This window comes from Lissotriton helveticus, chromosome 4_1, assembly GCF_964261635.1.
Source record: "Lissotriton helveticus chromosome 4_1, aLisHel1.1, whole genome shotgun sequence".
NCBI classification, from domain to species: Eukaryota; Metazoa; Chordata; class Amphibia; order Caudata; family Salamandridae; genus Lissotriton; species Lissotriton helveticus.
Window position 1 is genome coordinate 395,808,860 of NC_136063.1, and position 25,546 is coordinate 395,834,405.

General features: G+C 42.7%; 1 protein-coding gene across 1 annotated transcript in view; it reads right to left on the reverse strand.

The window, feature by feature from the left end:
* RIMS2 (regulating synaptic membrane exocytosis 2) overlaps positions 1-25,546 on the reverse strand; it is a 1,857,427-nt gene that overhangs the window by 1,006,935 nt on the left and 824,946 nt on the right. Inside the window, exon 6 of the mRNA XM_078686898.1 lies at positions 10,716-11,641. Within this exon, the coding sequence (XP_078543024.1) occupies positions 10,716-11,641 (926 nt within the window). The remainder of the gene's footprint in view (positions 1-10,715; positions 11,642-25,546) is intronic.

The window sequence follows — 25,546 nt, forward strand, 5'->3', positions numbered from 1 at the left end:
TTTTTTGGAAGAGGTATTTCTTAAAATGGGTTGCAGCCCAAGTTATCGGGCTTACATTAAGCCCCAAGTAAGAGTCAACGAGCCCTGTCTCCCAAATTTCCCATCCGCAAGGACACCAGACAGGGTTCCCCCTTCCCCTTTTTGATTTACCCTGGCCATAGAGCTCCTGGCAGTCTGGATACGCTGTGACGCACAAATATGAGACTTTGGATGGTACCTTGCAACGGAATTGCCCTTTACTCGGATGATGTCCTTTTGTTTTGATCTCAACCCACTTTTACGGAGCCCCGCCTGTGTCAGATCCTGACTTCCTTCGGCTCAGCTTCCGGGCTATGGGTCAACTGGGATAAATCTCTCTTGGTTCCCCTACGGGGAGACCGACAAGAAGAGACAGCCCTGACTCACCATACTTCACCTTAACTTCCTTTACCTGAGTGTGCACATGACATAGGTACCTGAACTTACTTGGAACCTGAATCTTCGTCCCTTGATTCTGTAGGTCCGAAAGGTTATGACCTGATGGGGTACATTGCCCCTTAATCATATGGGGAGAACTGCATTGTTTAAAATGATGATACTCCCCCGGTTATTAAATGCACTCCAGAATTTCCCTCCTCATATTTTGAAGACTTTTTAATGCTTTTTGTCAAGAGCCAAGTTACTTATATCAAAACCAAATAAAGTGTTGCTATTAAAAAAATGTCCTTCTTTAGGCTGTGTGCCAGATGCAGCATTTGTGTAAAATAGGGTTTCTCACAGCAGGTAGCAATGGGCTGGCTCCAAATTGAAGCACCCACAACATGGGCGCAAGGAAGTGAGATGATTCTTTACTTTCCTGTCATCAGCTTCTCTGAGGTAGTGATCATGGACAGACAAAAGGGCAAGCCTGACCTAAAAACTTCCTCACCTTGTAAAAAACAAACTGCACTTCCAGCATTCAACCCTGCTGTCTACCAAACAGCAGTTCTCAGGAAGTTCTAATCAGCAGTCCTTGTAACAAATGCTTCATGGAATTTCTAAAAGTATCCCTCCTCACTCCAGTATCTGACTCTCCACTGCCTAGTCATTGGAATGCGGGCAATATAATTTCACTGCCTGAGGAAAGCTGAGCTCATCCTCCACCCTGTGCCATTGTAAACCAGGAGCACACAAAATGGATCCCACAGGTGTCAGTACGCAAACTCCTGCACAGTGAGGTCTACTACTACACATGTACTACAAGTGTACTCCACATGCACTTGACATACACAAAGGATGTCAGGGCAAGGTTATGGCCTTTTTGAGAACAGTTGTACTTTACACAATAAGTGTCAGTAAGCCACACATTCACTGGCACAGATAAAAGAAAGTCTGGTAAACTATATGGGATCACAAAAATGGTAAGGTGGCACTACTACATTATGCATTAGCTGCCATAACTGCATTATCTGCTAAACCTAGGACAGGGACAATAATCATCTGTCCACACTTGGGGTATGCTTGGAGCGACACTCCAGTCCTGTACCTCAAATTGCCTGTGACAGGCCTAGGCGTCTGTGCACACACTTGATTAACATTAGGGCAGGGGCAAAAAGAAAAGTCAGGATAACAGATACACATGCAGTTGGGAACTCAGGACTGGGGTAAATACTTGTATACTATGAAGGAGACATTCCCACTCCAACAGTGTTTAAGAACCATTCCCCTTGAAAGGCAGGAGAAGTGGGAGTGACCATACGGCTTGGCCTATAAACAGTATCCCAAACCATTTGTTTCTAGAGACTGCACAGAGCAGGGGTCTCTGACCCTTTATATCATGAGAGAAATGTTGGTCCATAAATATATAGTCCCCAGCTACTAATGGTTTTGATCACTGGTGCAGTAGTGACCACGTCAAATACAATCACAATAGTAACCACACTGTTCTTGATTACTAGAAAGGCGACACAGACGTATGCCACAATATCATGTGATAAATATATCATCATGCCAAATCTTATCCAGAATATTTACTAATCCAATATCATAAAGGTACCCATATATACATTTACTATTCTTAGATCCACATTTAAGTACCTTGAAGAAGCTTATATCTCAAGATAACTAGATATGAAGTGAAGAATGTAAATAAAATGAACCTATAAATAAATATGTTCATGATATTGTGGTAGTCGATATTATGGAGGTAATATTTTGGACAGGCAACATTTAAAACTCAATATTGTAGGAGAACATCAACTTCCCCAACACATAAATGTAACAAAATCACTGTGTAGCACTGCACAAAGTTCTAATCATCACCTCTGCTCACCAATGTGAGAAAATGTGTTACTGGTTGAGGGGGGTGAAACCCTACTCAAACACCAACCACAATCCTTGTCAACGTGAGGCACAAGTAAACCCCACATTAACCTATGCTCAACCCTCTGGTAGCTTGGCACACAGCAGTCAGGCTTAGCTTGGAGACACTGCGTAAAGTATTTATGCAGTACTTCAAACAGTAATAAAGCGAAAACACAACACAAGAAAAATCCCACATCAATTAAAAAAAATAGAACCGAATTTTCTAGCAGCAGTGTCTGGAAAAAGCATTATAAATTTAAAATGCATTCCATGACTAATGAAATAACAGCCAAATCAGGAAGTGCCCACTGACACAAAGGAAATAATAACAGCAATACATCTCTTCAAATAGGTTTGACTTGTCATTCAAATAGCAACTTTAAATACGTTTTTGGTTTTTAATCATTTGGGTTTCAAATATCAGTTTCTCAAAATATATGTTTTTCTTTCAATAATGCCCTTTCCTTATAGGGTTAAAAGTCTCACAGAAACTGTTGCCTTTTTCTGAAAGCAAACATCAATGTTTGTCCCAAAAATCAGTTTTCATGCATAGTCACCAAATATCAGCTTTTGATTTCCCTAGTACAAATGCATCACATCGACAGATTCTGCCCACCATAATGTCAAAGACATCTGACTTGTGCCACGGATGCCCACCATTGTGTTAAGGCCACAATTGAGCCATGACTACCAACCATAATGCTAAGAACGACCACATAGGATTAGTCATGGACATTGCCATGATTATGAGATACATAGCCACAATTAGGCCAAGCTTATCACAATCTGGCAAGGATAGCTGCCGCTATTCCTTGATTAGTCCAAGGAAGGGCAACATAACTTAAAATGTACCATTATTATACCAGAGCCAACAGTATGTCAGGATTAGTCATAATTGTGCCAGAGATTAATACCTTATAACGGGGGCACATATACATTTGGTATAACTGACACTAGGAATAGCTTCCATTGTGAGACAGTGTCATTCAAGGTGGGACACAAAAGCAGCCACATACACAGCCCATACAGAATTGTGCACATATATGTATATATGCACAGAGAAACATGTAAACAAATACACATGCATGCACAGCCCACTCCCACTGTCTGAAACAAGCAGGGCTGTTACTTGTCTCCACTTTCAAGCCAACCTCTGCTCTCCTTGACTCCAGGGCTGCTAATGAACGGTTATCGCATACTTTGACTCCACTGTCTCTGGAAGTCCCACACACACTAGTTACTTCACTCTGGTTATTGCTGGCACTTCTTTTGTGGCACAGTTTTCTTCACAGTTACTTTATGATTGCTAGAGTAGAGCTTGCAATAATCTCTATGTGACATTGCCACGTTGAGAGTGGAGACAGGTGGTCATGTTGCAGGTACCATAGGCTGCAACAGTGTGTGTTTGGCTCTGCCATTGGTTTGGCTAGCTGCCGCCCCAAGGAAAAAGAGATGTTAAGCGCTACCATCCTCAAAATGGAAAAACCTTCTGTATTACATACTGTGCTGGGCTGCACTTTAAGGACCTAATTCCAGGTTATTGGCGAGCTACTAGTAGGTCCAGAGCTACCGTTGGAGACCCTTGGCATAGAGCTTTAGAATTAGAGAAGACTTATTTGGGCTTGGTGCTTAACATGTTAAACTCCAGCTTCAAAGATCACACCGAAACAGTATTTCCTGGATAATTCTCATGCCTAGCCCCAAAGGTCCATTTCCATATATGGAACTAGAAGAGTACCGGCAGCAAAACAGCACGTCCATGCACACAGACATTTAGATAATAAATAACACTATATAGGATTTTCAGAATCTAGATCTCAATACAATATTAAAGCATATTTTCATGCCGAGGAAATGGGATTCATCATACACTTTTGAACTTTAACATGAAACCTAGGCAACCCTGTATCTCCATCAATGGCTAAACTCACTGGTATTGCATAACTGAAAGCAGGACATTGGCAGGGCACTGCGCCTGAACAAGCACATTGAGAAACTAAGGTCAGCATCTATTGGACCTACACACTTAGACACGTAAAGAATTGCAACCTGACTTGGCTATGTCAACGCCCGCAATAAAAAACTTTCATAAATAAACCTCTCCACCCTTCACTTAAATTACGCTTTCTACATCATATTTGGACTAAACATTGAAGTCTAAAGATGTGACTGTGCCATGTTCATTTGCAAACTCCTCATGTAAATTCCAAAAAAACAAGAACCCATTCCAAATGTAAATGCAGTGTGCACAAATGGGTCATTCTGAACTCCCATACCTACTTCCCTTGAATGAAAAACCATGCTGCAAGACAACTAAATGATATCAAGCATATACCTGTTTGAAATGAAACAGAACGTTTTTCATTTTCACACACTCAAGTACACATTCCTTCCACCTACTCTCTCATGTACTAGTGAGCCCCTTTCCTTAGAAAGTGATATAATTTCTCTTACACTCACTGTAACTGTGTACTTCCAGAATTTGCCCTGGATGCAGCCTGTTAAATATGAAGGCCATATCACAAAACACCCCTTCTGAAGAATTCCTGGAGTTGTGCAATACTAGCAGCAAAGTTCACCTTTGCTACCTAAAATATAGTTCTCTAAATCTTCCAAAATATATAAGGGAAACATTTTGGGCATGAACAACTGGATCAGGGGTTAAGTGCAACCATAAAAATCCTGTCAGTTACCACATCTGAAGAACAGAACAACTAATGACAGTAAGATTTTATTTTAAAGAATTACAAGCTTTGTCCCTCAAAGCTAGAGTGAGTTACTGCAAGCAGCGGTATAGGAATACTTAATTATGAATCACTTTCCGACACCTTTTAAGAGTTCTACGGTTGTATGGCTTATTGTATCACAGTGGCCAAAATCTGCTGAATTTATAGCCATAAATATCAGACTCTGAGGTAGCATGCCTACCTATCCTACAGGTTCATCAGCTGACCAGGCACGATGCCTTGCTTCTTCAGGAACCTAGAGCATAGAACGTCAGCAAGGGGGAACATTTATCCACTTAATTAATGGATCTCTAATGGATCTCGGAGTTCCTCTATGCTAAACTGTTATGGATTAATGGATACAAATGCCAGCTATCCTTGGAGTATGCACTCACATTGGAATAATGCAACAGAATGGAATGATGATTTCACATACCCGCCAAATAACTTAAAGTGTGTCAAGCCTGAGAATAATTTGAGAAGAAAAATCAACAGCTTTGCTTTTGGGTGCGATCTGAATATTAACATTTGGTCCAGCAACGTTAGTGATTTTCGTCATCTCAACTGCAATGAAAATATTTGTGTCTGAACAGAACAGTTAAGTGCTTAGAACCTAAACATGTCACAACAGTGGCACTCCTCTGGTGGGAATCGGTAGGAGAGGGACATGCTGCGACCGGTCGCAGCACACCCCTCTCTGTAGCTGGTTAGGGAAGAACCCTATGATGAAGCATGCCACCAAGGGGTAACCCTGGTGAGTGAGGGTTATTTAAAAGAAAAAAAAATGTCTTTCCCATTACGAGGTTGACACAATATTCCTTAGTCTAAAGAGTGACTCCTCTTGATTATTTCACAACTGCAGTTAAACATAAAAAAAATAACACAGATCCCGCTGTAGTTATTAGCAGGTGGGCTTCCACTCTAGAAACCAGAACAGGCTGGACATTTTCATTTGTTTAACAGTTCTGAGTCTCAATATCTTTACTCTGAGAGACTGAGCTTAGTCCTAAAAGAATCTTATACTTTTTGTCTCTAACCAACAAATGCACAGTGTTTCAGCCATTACTATTTTCACACGACACTAGTGCCAAGGGATTGACTGCCAGTGAATGGACTGAAGGTAACAGTCCTTCTTACAAGTCTAGATTCCGGGAGATGTTTCACTGCCTGATTTAGAAAATTGTCTTCAAAGAAAATGGTTCTTTGACAGCTATTGAAAAACTTAACAAATATGCAGCTAAAGGCATTAAAATACAACCTTACACACAGCTACGCTTCAATTACTAGCACTGGTTCAATGGATTTTGTTATGGACCTATCAAATGAAAACTGAGGGGTGTGGAGATTTTCTAATTATTTTTGTGTCCTGCCAGTTGACCTTAGCTTTTTTGTATTAGGTCTGTGTTTCTGGGGTATGCAAACGAATATCTCAATTTATTACTGATTCGGTTTTTTCTGTGCCTAATTTGTAAAATAATAAGTAACGGGCCCAACATTTTTGTCAGAAGCCTGTGGCCAGCACTATAGACTGTTGTGGTTGTAAATACCAATGCTGTCTAGTCTTGAATCCACCTCATACATCTACTATACTACAAATTCTGCCCCTTTATTTCACTCTTACAGGCTCTTTTTCTGCTCTGCTCTCTCCCTTTGACATTGTTTTTCCGTAATTCTCTACCTCCTTTTTGAACTTGTCTGCCTTTCTCTTTCTTGTTCTGAGTCAACGCTTGATTGATTAAAAATAAGTGTCAGTCCCCAAAAATGAGTACTGGTGGGCTCGAACAGGAGGGGCAGTTCAGAAAACAGTTAAAAACGTGGATCTTTGGTCTATCAGTTGCTTGCTGCCAAAAGCTCATTTAGGCCTATGTCCTCTCTTGATCTGTTGTTGATAGCGCAAGGAGACTCCGTCAGGAGTGACAGTTCGCGCTTTATAAATTCTCATTTCATTTCATTTCACCTTCAACCACTGATTCAAATTAAGCACTGAGAATTCGAGGGATTTGCAGATTCACAAATGTTGTTTTACAGCCACTTCACAGCACTGTTGGTAATTTTTCTCCTAGTATCCCAGGTTTTGACTCTTTCTCTTATGTGCAATGTTGGTAAACTAGTCCTTGCAATGCAAGTCCTATGCTTTGATTCAGATCTGCCCTCGTGTTAGAAGAGGCCTTCCACAGAGATACTTCCTTCCGTTTACTTTAGTAAACATATGAGGAGCACAAAATAAGCAATACATATATATGTGTATGTGTGTCTATATATATATATATATATAAATATGGTGTTACAGATTGGTACTAATGTTGGAATTCTCGAAAGGCAGGACAAGGGCAGAATAGGTGTACACAATAACTGAATTATTAACATACTCTTATAAAAAAAACTGTATTGGTAAGCTCCCAATCACACCTTGTTAAGGCTATAGGTTACACTGCAGTGTTTCCCAAACTGGGGTCCGCGGACCCCCAGGGGTCCGTGACACATTCCCAGGGGGTCCGTAGGCAGCAGTCTTAAAAGCACAGCAAAGTTTCTTGTATAATTAGCAGCTTTCGAGCAACAATAAAAATGTCAAGATAATGCCAGTGATTAATGTACCTGCTGAAGAGAGATGAGAGTTTTGTTCAGTGGCAGCTTTGACTTAACTAATGAAGCACAGAGGGTTAATGTGCCTACTGCAAAGAACGTGTAGCATGCATCTTAAAAAGCAGCATTTTATGTGCATAGTTCCGTGGTTACTGCTTTTGTTACTGTGCACTTTATAAGTGACACTCGTAATCTAGCAGAGGGACCTATAAACTTTCATCAAAGAGCTGCTTGCAAACTGCGTGGTACCAGTTAGTAACTTATGTTTTTCCCAGTCATTCATTGTCCTGATGCTGCTAAAAAGATTTATTTGGGTGGAAATACATTTTTAATGTTAAAGTCAGTGCTATCCACTGTGTTATGGTCTGAATGTTTGTGCTTTTCCAGACCAAACACTCTTTAGAAATGCCTACCAGTATGAATGACATGTGAATACTACACCTTGTAGTCCCCTTTACCTTAGGTAACATTTTCGATGCACTGATTTACATGTATGATTCATTGTCTCTATATGTGTGTTTGTGATGGAAAGTGCTCTGATATCCTACAGTGGTATGAGAGATGCTATAAAACAAATGAAATATATGTGACAGAGGGGCTACTACTTCAATATAAAATACTAAGGGCCAGATGCTCGACCCGGTTTTAAATGCGCAAATGGGTTTGCGAACCTGTTTGCGCATGCAAAAACCTATTGGGCCATGTACATAGCCTATTTCGCGGGTCGCAATTTTATTAAACAGGTTATGCAACTTGCTATTTTGAAGGGGCATTCCATTCCAAATAGCAAGCCCCAAATCCATGTACACATTTTTTGCGACTGCAACTGCAGTCGCAAAACACTCGCAATTACCACCTACTTCAAGTAGATGGTAATGCATTCGCAAATGTGAAGGGGTCCCCGGGGGACCCCTTCCCCTTTGAAATTGCATGCAAAATTATTTTTTACGGGTAGGCAGTGGTCTCAGGGACCACTGCCCACCCTTAAAAAATTGAAACGATAACGATTCATTTTCTGTTTTTTTTCCAAATGTATGGAAAACTGACTGCATTTTAAAAAAAACTGCTTTATTTAAAAGCAGTCCCAGACATGGTGGTCTGCTGAGCCCAGCAGGCCACCATTCCTGGGAGGGCTGGCATTCCCAGTGAGCTCGCAAATTGCGGGAGGCTCATTAATATTAATGAGCCTCGCAATTTGCAACCCCATTGGGAATCCCAAACAGTGTTAAACACACTGTTGTACATTTAATTTAGCGACTCACAATTTGCCACTCGCAATGTGTCGCCAATTGCGAGGCTCTAAATGAAATGGTCGTACATCTGGCCCCAAAATCCTTAGTACTTTGAGCATTTGTTTTGTGTGCATGTGTGGTTTTTTTTTTAATTACTGTTTTAATATTTGAATGTTAGCTCATACAAACTCCTTGGGGGTCCCCGGCTTCCATTGGTGACTCAATGGGGGTCCTCAGGAGTCAAAAGTTTGGGAACCACTGGGTTACAGCATTCAAATGCTCTGATGGAAAGTCATTTCCTCTTGCTGATTACCCCTTAAATAGTTACACTATGAAAGCGTGCCCTCTTTGGCACTTTTTTCGAATGCTAAATAAACATATTAAATGCTTTTATTTCTCCTTCAAATGAAAAGGAAAAGGAAAACCAGCCCTTTCTTTATTTATATTATCGCTTTTGCAATATTCTCTAGTTATTATTTTCTTTATACTGTGATCAAAAAACTGGTATTCTGAATGTGTATATCATAGAATACATTTTCAAATCCACTTACTCGAGTAATTCCCTAAAACCGGCATTTTTTGTAGCCAAATCAGTCTGCCTTGTAATATCTAGTTGTGTTCTACTCTACTACAGATCCTATTCAGATTTAATATGTTAGTATTTGCCAACAACTTCATGCATAGGGTTCACAGTTGGACACAACGTACCAATGCTAGGCTACCTCACTCAGCTAGGGCTTATCATGTTTTATGCAAGGAAACTGGGCCTGGCTTTTGAGCACCTCTTGAGAGTCGATGAAATAAGAGCACAGTTCATTATTTTTTAAAAGCACCCTTCAAATCTAGCCTTTGAGTACGGGGTATTTACATTTTTTACAATATAACAATTTTTGTTGAAAGTGTAAGATTCTGGTGCCATTACAAAAAAAAAGTTCCCAAGAAAAAGTCGGGAAAGAAATGATCGAACAGATATTCTCATCTTCTTAGCATTAAATATGGGAGCTCGATGTGGAGTGTACTGCAGGAAGGTTTTGAAAACCAACAATCAAAAGGCTTCAGGTATCAAGACTTAGCAGTCAGTGTAGAACTAGTTCATGCCACCAGCTACTGGCTCCGTCTGAAAAAAACTGTAATATGCTCCCTTTGTTCAAAATATATCAAGTTTTCCATGTCCGATACTAATTTATCAAGGATGTTACCAGTGAAAATCTAGCATAGTTGGAAAGTCTGTAATTTATTTGTGTGATCTTAAGTCCGCATGCCTTTCTCATACCTGCAACAAAACCTAGCTAGGAATACACTGCCCTGAAACCAAGAGCAATGTTGTTTTGCGCAGTCCTATAATTCACAGCTGCCTGTGGTCTTTAATTGGACATTGATTCCTTTGTGAGGATTCACTGGCCCATGATCCACGACCAACATCCCTTCCGAAATGAACAACGGGCGGCCTGAATTCAGAAGCTGCAAGAAATAGAATGTCACTTCAACATTGTTAGTTGACAAATCATCATAGCAAACATGGAAATTGGTCTGTGAAGAAACAACACAACGTGCAAAAGGGTGTTCACTTTGTTTGTTGTGATTCTTAACATATACCTACCGCTCTTCTCTACCTCCAATGTAATGAATTACAGAATCCGTCATACCCACATAGTACGTAGGAAGACGTACAAATTTATAGGTAAAGGGAAATACAGATCTGATGACGTTTTAAACAATATTGTGATAGTGAAACAGGATAAAAGCAGGTCTGGAAGCCACACTGATAAAACATGAGAAACACAAGATTTTAAGTTCAGGGCAATATAATAGGAGAAGAAGAAAATGGAAGTCTATTGCCTATCACGCTTACCTTTTTCACTGACGCTTTCACTTTCAATCTCCTGATCATCACAACTTGTGTATTCTGGTGTTGAAGCCAACTCTTCCTCAGAGCTGCTCAATGAAAGCTGTCGCATTTTACCTCCTTTTTTTGTTTTGTATGGCTTTGGTGGTGGAGGCCTAACAGATTCTGACTGGTCCGAGCTAAGTGAATCATTCCTCAACATGGTTTCCATTTTTTCCCTTTTTGTTTTCCTAACAGCAGAACTGGGATCTAAATGGTGTTGGTTCCTTAATGAATCTGTCCGCCGCATATCAGGTCTATCATTAGGAATAGGACTATTTCGTGGGGTTGGGGGACTATGGTTTGCGGTCCTCTGCCAATTGGGACTCGATTCCTGAACCTCTCGAGTCCTCTCCATTGAAAAAGAACGCTGGCTTTCCATGGCAGCCCGTCGCTCTGATGCAGACCTTTGCCTCGACGGTCGATCCATTCTCAACATTGATATCCGTGCATCATCCAGTTCCGTGTGGGCCAGTGAGACATCACTATGCCTTCGTTCATGACGAGCCCTGGAGAATTTTGCAAGCATGAGCATTTGTTCCTCATAGGGTTGGGGCTTGACTGGGTAAGGAGCCAAATTTGGGTCGCTCCTATACCGCGCCTGGTATTCCTCCTCCCGTCGTTGCCTCTCATACTCTTCTCTGTCCTGCACATCATCCTCATCTACTGGATACTCAGTAGAGCGTCTGCGACTTCTCCTATTGGAGTCTCTGTAGTCAACATGCTCAGGGTCTTCATAGAACTGAGGCCCACGCTGAGATCTCCGGTCACAGTAATCAGAGGGTGACCTAGGCATTGCGCTGTCTTGTGTAGCATACTGCGAGTTTTCCCCTCTTTCGTCCTGCTGGTCGTGTCTTCTGTTCTGGTCTCGGGATATTGACGGGCTTCTTTTCCTAAGTCATCAACAAAAACAAGAGGTAAGAGAAGAACTCAGTCAATACTGCCAATAGTGTTAAGGCATCTGTTATACAAAACTGATTAGGAGTTACTGCAACAAGCTGATTCAGGAATCACTCTGGCGTGACTCCTTTCTCCCTGCAAATGTGTTTCAGTCATCACTTTGAGAAGAGCATATTTAAAAGCAAGCATTAAACAAAGACCTTCCTTTCAAAAGATCACACTGGAAAAAGCATCGCAAAGAACTACTTTGCTCGGCCAAAACTGCAAAATGCTCTGTGGCACGGGTACTTGACTAAAGATTGCACTTCCACCTCTGATGCGTGTGAACATCCAGCTACACAATATTCAAACATATCATTTCCACTACTGTAAGTAGTACTTCCCCCTTCTTTATGAAGAAAACCAAACGCATTGGCTCGAGGGCGTAGCTATTGGCAGGCTCAGTACTGCAAACCTTTTACTACTCTCGTTTGGAAGCAGGTAGCACGAGGAGCTGGAGGCAGCATGTATCCCCTAGCAAAGCACAGGAATACTACTGGTTTTCGCCCACGCGTAATTGTCATTGTCACAGCCCACCCGCTCTTAGCAACATCTTTACCTTGGCATGCATACCTCTTCCCACTCGCATCAAGCAGAAGTATTTCCACGGTGCTTTTTAATATTTCAGTTTTCATTTTTCCAAACTTTGCTCACAAATGTTATTTCATCTTATGTGTTGGATTCACACGCCACATAGGCAGTGGTGACGTGGGCCTGTGACGCAGAGCACTGTCAAGCCATGGCATGCAGAGTCATCTAAGCACTTTGAGAGACCTTACAGGAGTGTTTGAGCTCGTGGCATCCTACATTTCATCTTACGCTACTGCGTGCAAATCTTTATAAATGTACTCCGTCGCACATAATAGCATCTTTAAAATGATTCCCCACAGTTCAGTGGTTAATTGCATTTGCTTCTTACTGCAGCCTTGGTGATGTCATGTAACTACCGGCTAATAGCAGGCAGCCTTCACTAATAACAACTATTCCTTCATTGTAAGAGGTTCACGTTATAGAATGCACAATGAAACATGTAATTACAGGGAGGGCAGAGGAGATCAGTCTCAAGCATTTATTTACTAATCTGGCTCCCCCTGTATTAATCATTTTGTTGTACCCTGTTGTTTACACTTTGCAACCCGCAATTATCAAACTAGCGTGTGTTTGCTTATAAATATGTACAGTGATCGCATTATAAATCAAGCCTATGGTTAAAAAAAAAAAAGGAAAAAATTATAATGATAAATGGTTGTGTCCTAACATTCTGTTAAATGTTACTGATGGATGAAGCTTCTCTTTCAACTAAGCAGACGATGGTCCAGAAGGCCATCACTGCCCTCGAGGCTGACAAACAACATGTTGTGCATTGCGCAATATAATTTTCTATGACACCTAAGTGACTGTTGCTTTCGAATACCTTTACTACAGACAGAAAGGGATATAAGGAGAGTACTAATATTCTGAGAGCAGTTTTATGTATGTAAAATTGCGACTAATATAAAATATCAGCCATTCCCTGAGGTCACAACCAAAAAATCATAGCGCTTATGGACTCTATAATAAAGTACAGCTAAGAGTGGGCTGTGGCTAACCGCTGGAGCAGTCGGATGTGGATGAGAGCTGCCTCACAGCAGAAACACTTCCCTTATCCTCAAAATGTCAACCAAATAGTGTACTAAGAACTACTAGAACACTGAGACTTCGGCCCAGGCTTTTAACGCTGGAGCAGGCCTTTAATGGACGATAGAGCACGCTCCGGCAGGCTACAACGCTATAATAATAAATTATACTATGCCGATAAATACTGACTACCTATGTAAATTTCCAACGATAAAGAGTGCAAATGCTGCCGACGATGCCCCCGACTTCCTGAAGGAGGTACATGAAATACACTGCCATCACAGCTGAACAAGTGGAACTGCAGCACATTCAATAGTGTGGTGAAAAAGGATCCCTTAATCAAAGTAAACAATATATCCCACTTACAGTTAAGGTACCTGACTTCTCCTCAGAGCCAGCGGACAGAAAGCTATCTAGGACCAGAGGGTTAACATAGCGATGAAAGTTTCAGAAGCCGTCGCAAGTGTGGTTCTCGTTCCCGGACTCCTGATGCTGACCACGATTAGAATTTAGTATGAGCTGCGGAGTTTCCCTCCTACCCCTCCTGAAATCTATTTTCAGCTGTAATATTTTGGTCGTCTGTATGTGAGGAATTCCTCACCTGCTGTATGTGCTCACACAACAAGAGGTGTGAGCGTCTGGCAGCTGGGCGTGGGCTCCTGTTTCTGTATGCAAGGAGAGGAGGGCTGCTGCGCGAATCTTCTGCTGAGGGAAAATTAGCAGCGCTAGAACAAGCCGCGGGAAGCGAGTCATCATTTCCAACTGCAAGTGTGGAAGTGCTCGGCCGCCCTGCATACAACCCCTCCTCCCCCCCCCCCCCCCTTCCCCCCCCCTTCCCCCCCCCCCCTCACCACTTGGGTGGGTTGGGGGTGCCGCCGAGGTCTTTGCCGGGGCCGGTTTTCGGCCGATTTTGGTACAGGGACGATTTTGCAGCTATGCTGCAAAAACGGCCCTGTAATAAAAACGGCCCCCAGGGGCCCAAAACAGGCCCCCACATGTGCGGCGCACCGTGGGATTGCCCGGTGCCTGCTATGGCCAGTCCGGCCCTGCGGGGCCACTGCAATTATGCAGCAGGGGAGAGGAGAATTATGCGACAGGGTTGAGTAAATTATGCAGCAAGAAAAGCCAAATTATGCAGCATAATGTGGCACATTTTGTAATAGTATTACTTCATTATTTCATCATTTTTAAACTTGGTGACACTCTCTTTATTTTTCATTATCAGTCATTAACCCAGAGCAAGTATGGGAAAGACTGAAAATGAGGAATCAATGAAGAAGAGAAACGTAGAAAAACAGTGACAAAGGAAAAGCATGGAGAAAAAAAGTATCTGCATGAGGGAAATTCTGGAACAGGGAGTGAATGATGGTGGATGAAAAAATGCATGGGTTGGAATTAGGACAAGACACCCTTGGTATTTAGTAACACTGACATTCAGCAGTGATGTGGGCAGGCTTAAGAAAAAAAACTTTGGGCCTCTGCACTTATTCTTTTATAAATTAAGCACTGCTTTTGGGGGTTCAGACTCTGGGTTCCAGACCTGATGGTGTGGTGCAGCACCTACAATGGCACATGCCACAAGCTGGAAGGAGGCGACTCATTCAGATTGCCACTAGTCACATGTTAAGGGAATCTAGTGGTGAAGTAAATGAGTGGAATAAAAACATAAGAGCAGAAATCAAACACTTCGTTAAGAGCGGCTTCAGAGGCAATGAGAGTTGAATTGGTGAGTGGGCTGACTCTTTGTATCTTGATAGCCTACATGAACAATAGTATAGCAACCCACTGTGGAGCTGAGTCTGGAAAAAATAACTTCAGGGTTATATCAGTACATGGTAAAAGGAACATATCCTAGAGAAAGATGGTGGAGTTCAACCTGGGAGATACCTTAAAAAAGGAGGTGGCACATGGGTGCGGGGAGATTGCTCAAATACCCTGACGCAACAGTAGTGCTGTACGAGTGGATTTAGCAGTGGTCCACGGGGTGTAAATATCAATTCTCAAAAGAATACACTGACACAGTAAGGGGGGGATCAAATTCTTCGACATTCCAAGTGGACCCAGTTAATCCACTGAATGAGGTTATCTGAAAGCCATTGACGTGTCTAGGAAGTCAGTGGTGGAGGGGTATTTGTGGACTATAGGTTTCAGGGTGACCCTGCTCCGATACAAATTACATAGGTTATCATCCACAGTGATCACTGTTGAGGGAAGGGAATCAGATGTCGAGGATAAGGTTGGCAGACTACTAAAGCAAGTGAAAAACTTGCCACAGAGACCACCACCAATGGACAGCATGGCCTAAGACATGCAGAGATATCCCTGAAGAAATAATGTGTCCATTGTCATAATACCTGAAAATTAAGACGGAAAAGACATGGACAAATTAAATTCAACTCATGCTGTGTAAGTTACTGACAACGGAAAATGCATCCAATTTTTTGGGTGGAACGGATACAGATTTTTGGCTTGGAAAATCTTTTTGCATAAGCAACTCATATTTTTATATGTCCAGCTTAGATTGTTTGTGTCCGTGAACAATGCAGAGGAAAACATCTAGCCGGACATCCAGGCTAATATGAACAGACTCTGTGATCACCTTTTCGACATCGACTTGAAAACCCAGATTTTCACTTACCATGTTCTGGAGGTTTAAGCTTGTGGAGTGTAACATCCTCGTCACCACTGAAAAGAAGCCCCAGTACTAAGTTGAACACAGTACCAAGGCATATATTCACAACATCAACAAGTTTACCTCCCAGCCCAGCAATTGCCAGATGTAGAACTCTGCACCATTCACCGGTACATTCCAAGGAACGAACAGGGCAGTGTTCAATAGGCCCCAGGGCCAAAGACAATGGACTAGTCAACATTAAGGGGATGAGGAATTGTGTTGAGACGATTGCTAGACATTCCTATATTGGGTATCCTACAGTGAGTCACACACCAGTCTAGTCCTCATTAGAGGGAATGATGATATATCGGGTCTCTAACCTGTATCTATAAACAATGCATTTAACTAGATGTAATTACTGAAGATAGGAGCACGAAGGTTTGTAATGTTTTTGTCTCACTTCCCCAGGGTCCAATGTACACTCTGTGAATGGTCTTTGGCATGAATATTTTTACTACGAAGTTTATTGCTGCTTTAGCTTCTTTTTCAGGATTTACCAAGATAAATTGATATGAATACTTTGACAAAATGTGCGGTTCTACTCACAAATATGCAAGAGCTGCAGACGCAAATCTGGAAATGCGAATCTAATGAGAATTTCTTTTTTACACACATTTGGGGGTAGTATCTGGCCCTCTAGGACCATCCTTCCTCACATCTTTTTAGGTGGTCACCGGATGCTCGGTCAGTTCCCTTATGCCAGCTCTGTCAGTTTTTTTCAGGGCACAGGTATCAAGTTCCTGCCCTCAAGCAATAGCTGATGCAGTAAAAACATTTTCAGTCCCTCAGGCTCAATTACTCAAAACAGGGAATCCTGTATTGGACAAAAAATGCTCCTTCTTTAAAACAAAGTTGTTATTTTCACATGTATTATCCTGTTAGGATTTGAGGATTCATATCCTCGGAGGATCTGTGTATTAACAGTCACGATAGCTACATATTTAACACCCTGAAGCCCATAGACACACAATTTTCTCAAAAACAACTGAATGGATTTAAATCGAAAATACTGAATGGATTAGTAGCAATCCAAGCTAAGGTACACTTTTGAGTAAAGTTCTAATTTCATGCCATGTTTGGAGGGATTCAATTCAGTATTGTTCCTACGGGAATTAACACTGAAAACTCTAAATCTGGGACCCACGTTTTACTCACCCTTCTCTGGACGAATATGCAGGAAATGTGGCATGGCAAACGTATGTAAATTATACAAAGATTTTTTGAACATTTTGTGCTGATTTATCAAATGATGTCTAAGTTATAGGCAAATAAAACAGAGTTCCTATGGGAGAAAAATAAATCTACATATATGAAGCTGCGAGAAATTGGGTTATTGGTTGACTGGGGTGTGAGCCCTGGTCAAGAACCAACCACAATCCATGTCAGGGTAAGGCACAAGCAAACCCTAAATTAGCCTGTGCTCAACCCCTTGGCAAAGAGAAGTCAGGCTTAACTTTGAGGCAAAGTGTAAAATATTTGTGCAACACTTCAAACAGCAATAAAGTAAAAACACTACTCAAAAAGTATCCCACACCAAATTAGACAAATAAAGTAAAATGTAATAATATAACAAGACCAAATGACAAGAATCCAATTAGTAGAAACAGATATGAATTTTTAAAAATTTCCTGAAAATAGTGCTAAATCGCACAAAGCGGCAACTCAGGATATCTGGTCACAAGTTCAGGTCAACCGCCATGGAGCGCAGTTCGGATAGAGTCACCAGGATGGGCCAGCTGAAAAGTCCTATTTGCATTGAAAAGGACTGTGAGATGCAGGGAGAGCGTCAGAGGAAGCTGTCAGCAAAGAGCCACCTGGCATCACGGGTGGGGGTTGCTGGAGCTTCATGTTGGCAGTCCCGCGGGCAGTCAATGCTGCAGTGAGACGAGTTGGGCGGACGGAGCTTTGCACTGATTTGTGGTGTGAGAGGCAAGGTCTCTGTGTGAACAGGCCTGTTTGCGGTCATGTACAGCCCAAAAGCTTCATTTAATTGCCCATGAGCTATACCAAGGGTCCAGGACCTGAGGTCCTTGGGTGTCAGGAACTAACTGCTGCTGAGTCCAGTGGCTGGTGCAGGATGTTGGTGAGACTTTTGTGTCCCTGAAGCTCAGCTCAGAAGTCCAGCAGACTAGCCCTTGGAGTCACTCTGGGGTCCTGGTTACAAGAAGAAGTTGCAGGTCCCGTTCTTCTTCCCCAGCCAAGAGGGCAACAGGCAGTAAGTAGGTCAGCACAACAGGGTAGCAATTTCTTTTGAGAAGCAGTTCAGCAGAGTGGCAGCTACATCCAGTCATGTGCCAAAGTGGCATTTTCAGAATTTCAATTAAAAAAACTGACTTCACCATCGGTTAGGATTTTATATTGTAATTCAAGGGACCACAAACATGAACTAGTTATCTATGTCCATTTGGAAATTACACTTAAAAAATGTTATAAGGTAATTCCAATGTTATCCTACAGGTGAGCTAGGCATTGCAGTAGTGAAAAATGAACGTAAGAGTTTTTTCACTACCAGAACAGGTAAACTTAGAAGAACATGTCCTACTTTATAAATAGATTGCACCCTGCCCTCTGCGCAGTCTAGGATCTACCTTAGGGGTGGATTTTAAGTATTAATAAAAACGAAGGTTTGGGCTTGGCAAACGGTTTACTACGCCAGGCCGGAATGGCTGTTTAAAACTGCACACACGGGATGCAGTGGCAGGCATGAGGCAAGTGTAAATGGCCACTTATATAGGTGATACAAAAGGGGATGATGGACGGAGCGTTTGAACAAATCAAACACTCACCCCCAGTCAACTGATCTGGGTTTGATCCATCACCATTCTTTAGTTCACTCAGCCACCCCAGGTCAGACATGGCTATATGCAAATCAGTCTGACCCTGTGCCTCATGGGAACAGTCCAGCCCGAACTGCCAAGCCATGTCTTCCCTGGACCGGAAACAAGCATCCTGGGACCGGTTTCGGATTCATAATCCTCATCAGCCAGGCTATCTTGAATCCAGTGGCCAAGTGAACAAGGGACTCACGTCTGAGCATACCCTGCCACACTTAGGGCGAACAAAGCGATACAAAAGGGGATGATGGACGGAGCGTTTGAACAAATCAAACACTCACCCCCAGTCAACTGATCTGGGTTTAATCCATCACCATTCTTTAGTTCACTCAGCCACCCCAGGTCAGACATGGCTATATGCAAATCAGTCTGACCCTGTGCCTCATGGGAACAGTCCAGCCCGAACTGCCAAGCCATGTCTTCCCTGGACCGGAAACAAGCATCCTGGGACCGGTTTCGGATTCATAATCCTCATCAGCCAGGCTATCTTGAATCCAGTGGCCAAGTGAACAAGGGACTCACGTCTGAGCATACCCTGACACACTTAGGGCGAACAAAGCGATACAAAAGGGGATGATGGACGGAGCGTTTGAACAAATCAAACACTCACCCCCAGTGCGCTGGGGATGCCCAGACGTGGGTCCCAGGCACTCCACACCACTTGGAGTCAAGCTAGCCGGGCTGAAGAGAGGTGTTACCTCGAAACCGGTCCGGTCCTCGGATGCTTGATTCCGGTCTGGGAAAGATATGGCTGTTGTAGTTCGGACTGGACTGTTCCCATGGGGCAACAGGGTCAGAGCTGATTTGCATAAAGCCATTATCTGACCCAGGGTGGTGTGGAGTGCAAAAAAACGATGGATTTGGGCCCAGATCTTTTGACTGGGGGAGTTTGTGACATTGATCCACATTCAGTCCATCACTTGTTGTTTTTTGCACTTATATAGGTGGCACAATCAGTGCGGCAGGCCCACTAGTAGCATTTAATTTATAAGTGCTAGGTACACGTAGTACTTCCTTACTCAATGCTACCATGTTTTAGAGGAGAGCGTACGAGCAATTGAGCACTGGTTAGCAGTGGAAAGTGCACAGAGTCTTATTGCCAACAAAAACGACATCAGCAAAAAGTGGAGGGCAAAGGCAACAGCTTTGGAGTGACCCTGCAGAAAGGGCCAAGTCCAACAGAAGCACGTGGGAATTCCCCATCCTTAAACTGTCAAAATACATGGCAATTAATACTTCTGTGTTATGTCTGTAAGAGCATAGAAAATGCTTTACACTGACAACAGGATGATACCACACACAAACCTATGTAGCACCATTCAAACATTTGACACATGAAAACACATCTTGCCCTTTCTTATAGAACACCAATCAGTGTTATCAATCACTTCACACACATTTATATCATATCGTACAGCACTAGACAGTTAGTAAAATAGAAAATCCGATTTCACCACTCCTGTGTAAACGACAATTAAACTCTACCTGATTTCCTCAGACGCTGGGTAGCTGAAGCCACCGTCTTCCTTACTCGAGCACCACAAATACACGTCACACACGCCCTCGTTTACATAATTTATAGCTTAGGTATGGTCTTAACACACTTTCACCTATTTTCAAAGAGTGGGTCAGGCATTTGAAGTTTGTAAGAAAATGCCTCTTTTTGTATGGTTATCCCCATTTTTCTGGTTTATGCACTGAATCTGTTAGTTGTTTGGCACTGCACTGGGACCCTGCTAACCAGGCCCCAGAGCATGTGCTCTGACCCATAAAAAATTGTGAAATTGGCTACACTCGTGATTGTTATTTTTATCTTACCAATTAGTCCCTAGTATAAGGTATAAAAGTGTACCCATGGCTTCTAAGTTAATTGTCATTAGTGGACTGCAGGACATATTATGCTATCACTAAAGAGACAAGGCAAAGCGTGACTCCAGGCCTGACCCTGCAGTCTGGGTAGGTAGGTTTGAAGCTGTCTATTCAACTTGGCACAATAAACTTTTTGCCCGACCGCAGCCATCCTTTTTAATAAGTATGTCAATTCTAAGGTAGGCTTTAAATGCCCACAGGGCAGGATGCATTATACTTAAAAAGTAGAACAGGCATATTCTATATTGTACATATTAAACTGGATTCACTTGTCCACTGTGAGCCAGAGCAGGTCACAGAGGAGGCTAGATACAGAAGCATGGATTGGACTGGATTGGATTTGCTTTTGTAGAGTGAAACGAATGCTCAAAGGCGTCTTGGTGCTAGCGTCTGCTATCCGGGATAACTACTACAGCGCAAGTTAGGAACTATAGTAAAAAAGTGAAAGGTCTGCAGATTGGGCTTGGCTTGCAAAAATTAAGGCATTTGTTTCCAGAGCTGGGAATTGGAGTAGACAAAACCTCTGCCACCCCAGGAGGCTTTGTAGACTCTTGGCACCACCACTTTTTGGGTGTATGCCACCCGCAAATATCTATTCGGCACATATAAACAAACTCTTCTCTTGAGGGACTGAGGGCCCTTTTGGTTAAGAGCTTTGTGAGCTATACACAAGGCTTTGCAAGGAGGCGGGTTTTTGAAAAGGAGCCAGTGTGGCTCTTCCAATGCTTTAGAGGCCGAGTCAAACTTCTTGAGGTTTTTAAGCCGACGAGTTTCTGCATTCTGTAATCTTTGAAGCTTTTTTAACAATCCTTGCTACATGTCCAAATAAAAGGCATTGCAAAAGTCCAACTTCGACAGAATCAGAAAGATGACAACTGTTTTACGAAGATCGTAAGGTATGAAAGGTAGCATTTTCTTCAGTGTTGGTAGAAGAAAGAAGCATGAAGAAACAAGATGGTTAGTCTGATCAATGAAAGCAAGTTTGGAATGCAGAATGGTTCCCAGGTTTCTCATTTTTGATACAGTAGAGGGCAGAGGATCAAGGGTATGTGGCCACCATGCATTATCCCAGAAGGATGTATCCATTCCAAAGAGAAGCACCTCCGTCTTCTAGAAGTTTAGCTTGAGACAATGGCTCCTCATCTAGTTCATTACTGCTTTCACACAATTATAAAAATAATCCGCCACCTCCTCCATGCTGTTGGTAATAGATACAACAATTTGCGTATCAAAAGCAAAGGAGATGATGGAGAAACAAACATTCTGATCAGCTTCACCAGTGGAGCCACATATATATTAAATAATGCGGGTCTCATTGATGACCCTTGCAGTACAATACGTCGTAAAGATAATGGTTTGGCAGAGAAATCTCCTAAAGCCACTGATTGTCCTCCATCATCAAGAAAAGAGCATCAAAGGTTGAAAGCTGATCCTTCAATACTAATCCCTACCATCCGTGGTCCGAGGACTAAGAGCTCACCATATCAAAGGCTGCAGATAAGCCCAAAAGACCACTGCTGTCTTTCCACCCTTGTTCATAATGTCCCGGATCTCCTAAGTAGCTGCAACCAGCGCCGATTCAGTGCTTTGGGTTTTCATTGAAGCCAAACTGGGCTCTGTCCAGTATTTCGTTTTGATCCAGAAATTCCAAGATGGGGATGTTTAAGTGTCTCTCTAGAATTTTTGCTGGCATGGGGAGTCTAGAAATTGGGAGGTATTTATTTTCTTCATTCAGGTTTAGAGGTTTTTTTTTTAAGAAGGGGAAGGATGGACGCCTGTTTCCAACTTATGGGAAACTTCTTGCTGTCATGATATTATTAAGCAAGGTAGTAAGAGGCAAGGCAATGCAGCCCATTATTTCTTGGATCAGTTTAGGGGGCAAGAATATATTGGAACTCCAGATTTCAGATTACAGCATGTTTTGCAAGTCGGAATAAAAGCCTGGCGGCATAGTTCTGGACCACGTGAAGACATCTTATAGCGGATTTATCTGCCCCTAGATACAGAATGTTGCAGTAATTCAGCCTTGAATAGATCATGGCCAGAATCACTGTCCTTTGAGCCTAAAAGGGAAGCATCCACAAGATATTTTCTAGCCATTTCCTAACGGCTAAGTATGTTGAGGCTACTTTGCCCACCTGCGCTTTTATAGATAGGGTGGAGTCCAGCCGACACCAAGGTTCTTCACCTTGTGGGTTGGTTCCGGAAGAGTCCCTAAAGTAGTGGGCCAGTGCTGGGGTCCCCAGAGACAGGGGTTTTTGACCAGTACAATTACCTCAGTCTTATCACTGTTTAATTTTAGAGAGTTAGTGTTCATTCAGGTGGCAACAAGACCTGCTTAAGAGAACAGGGCGAGGCCGCAATTTTCCACTAAATCTACTAGGCCTTAGAAGTATATGTTAAATAACATAGGGCTGATAGTTTAAAATCCAGCTTAATGGTCAAGTTGAAGTATAGATTAAACACACAGGAAGTGCTGCAAATGTGGGTAATGTCACCCCAGGAAACATTTACCCCACTGATTAAGGGACGGCCATTCATTCTCCCCATCTGCAGGGTTGTACTGGGCATAAATGTGGCACCCAAAAGTACTCTTTTCAGAGCACCTCTCTGAACCTGTGACCAGTTCCAACTGGACTTGCCCTAAATTCTGCTGATGGCTTCGACTGAATTGAGTCCTGACCCCCTAATTGGTGTCCCTAAGGTGCTGAGCCCTTAGTATGAGTGTACTCCTGCCTAACCCTAAAAGCTGGGACTTCCAAACTTTTTTCAAAACTGTTTTGTCTGGAGAACTGGCAGAAGACCAGAACCAACCTGCAAGCTGATCTGCCAAGGGTGCAACTTTGCTGGGCGTGACGTTGCTGTACTCCGTACGTTCTCCACTCTATGTTGGAATTTTTCAACACCAGGGCACGTTCGACTCTCTTCCGCAGCTTCCTCGATGCCACCATCGACGCCAACTCAGTGGACGCTGAAGACCTCCAAACTGTGGGAAAGTCAAACTTTTCTTGCCTTCGTCAACTACCATATTGTGACCCCGTCCTCCTGCAAGCTGTTGCCATCAAGCCCTGCTTCGGCCTCCCCTGCGACCTTTGATGCTGACAAACCGACTGTCTACCCATCAATATCCACAACTGTTTCTAAGACGGTAACTGTTGAACAGTCCTTGTACCTGGCCGGCGATCAACTGCGTTGGCCATAATTTTGACTTTGCCCCCGTCTAGCGTGACCATCTGCTTGTGGTTGGGGCTTTGCGCCTTTAGTTGCTAAAATTTAATTTAAACTTTAGAAATGCCTACCTTTTGTTCCTCTTAGTGGATTTTTGCAGTTTGTTGTTATTTCATTCCTTAAAATAGTGTCTATTTTTCTAACCTGCAGTGGAATCTTTATGCTGTTGTATTTTCGCTTATCTATTTTGCCATTTCTAAATGCTTTACACATTTTCTTACGTTAAGCTTGTCTGCCATAGCTGTGCCATCGCTACCGGGGTATGAGCTAAAGTTTAAATTGCTCAAACCTTTACTGGACCTAAACAAGAACAGTGACATTATTACTATGGTGGACTACAATCTACCCCAACTAACAATCCACTTTCTCATACATGTCAAAAAGAATGAAAAACTGTGAGCTGTGGACCCATGATTAACTTCAAATACCTGCTTTTGCTTTATTGTGCAAGCCTGTACATTGGACAGCCTGCTGACAGGCTATCATACATCAAGTGCATACTTTACAGTCAGAATGGTGCAGAACCTGTGAATATTGAAGCCTCTATCACAGGCTCCAAGAAAAGTGCACTAACTGACTGTGATGCAAGGGTGCCTGTAGAACTGTCAATGGCTGTGACAAATTGGGAAAACTGCGCCCGCTATGCAATCCATGCATTAAGAGGGTCCAAGACCGAGGGTGTTCCTTTCAGCAAGTGATCCCTATGCTATGAAATAATCTGCCTCTGAAACTAAGAAAAACGGATTACTCCTTTGCTTTCTGAAGGGCCCTAGAAAAGCTTTTATTCTACTTGTTGGACTTGGCCCTTTTTGCAGGGTCATCCCTGAACTTTTTGCCTTCCTCCTAGTATTTTTTCTGCCTGGGTGTTGATGATTTTAGGACTCTGGGCACTTTATCACTGCTTTCCAGTATAAAGTGCATGTGCGCTCTATGGTAAACATTGTAAGATTGGTCTACACATGTTGGGCTAAATTAGTTTACCCATCAGTCCCTTGTAAAGCTGTATCACAGATACCCAGGGCCAGTAAATTAAATGCTACTGGTGGGCTTGCAGCGCTGATTGCGCCACCCACCAAAGTAGCCTTTCAAACCTGTCTGAGGCCTCTGCCATTGCAGGGTCTGCTCGTGCAGTTTACTGCTGCTGTGACGTGGCACAAAATATGGGTGCCACGTCTGTGACTCCCCTTTTACTACATATCAGTCACCCATAAGGTAGCTTATGGGTAGGGCACATTGTAGGTAAAAGGTAGGGCATAAGCCTTAACTGTGTGGCATGTCCTGGTAGTGACAAACAGCCATTTTAGTTTCTCACTGCTGTGAAGCTGCCCTCTCATAGGAATGCATTGGGGATTCCCTGATAAGTGTTTCAGTGGTAATTCCTGACATGAGAGGAGTAGCGTGGTCAAGTTTGTTATGTTTGGAATAGTAATAATAAATGCTGTGTAATGGTGTTCGCAGATTTATTATCTCTATTTTAGAAATGCCACTTTTAGAAGTTGGCATTTCTGTGTGCTATATGTCTTTGTGCATGCCTATTGTGTATTGCATGTCTGGCTCAGGAGTGACAGAGACTGGGGAGGTGCAGTGGCTCCAGAGGGGCTGGGTGAGTCAGTGCTAGGTTGAATGGACCTGATCTG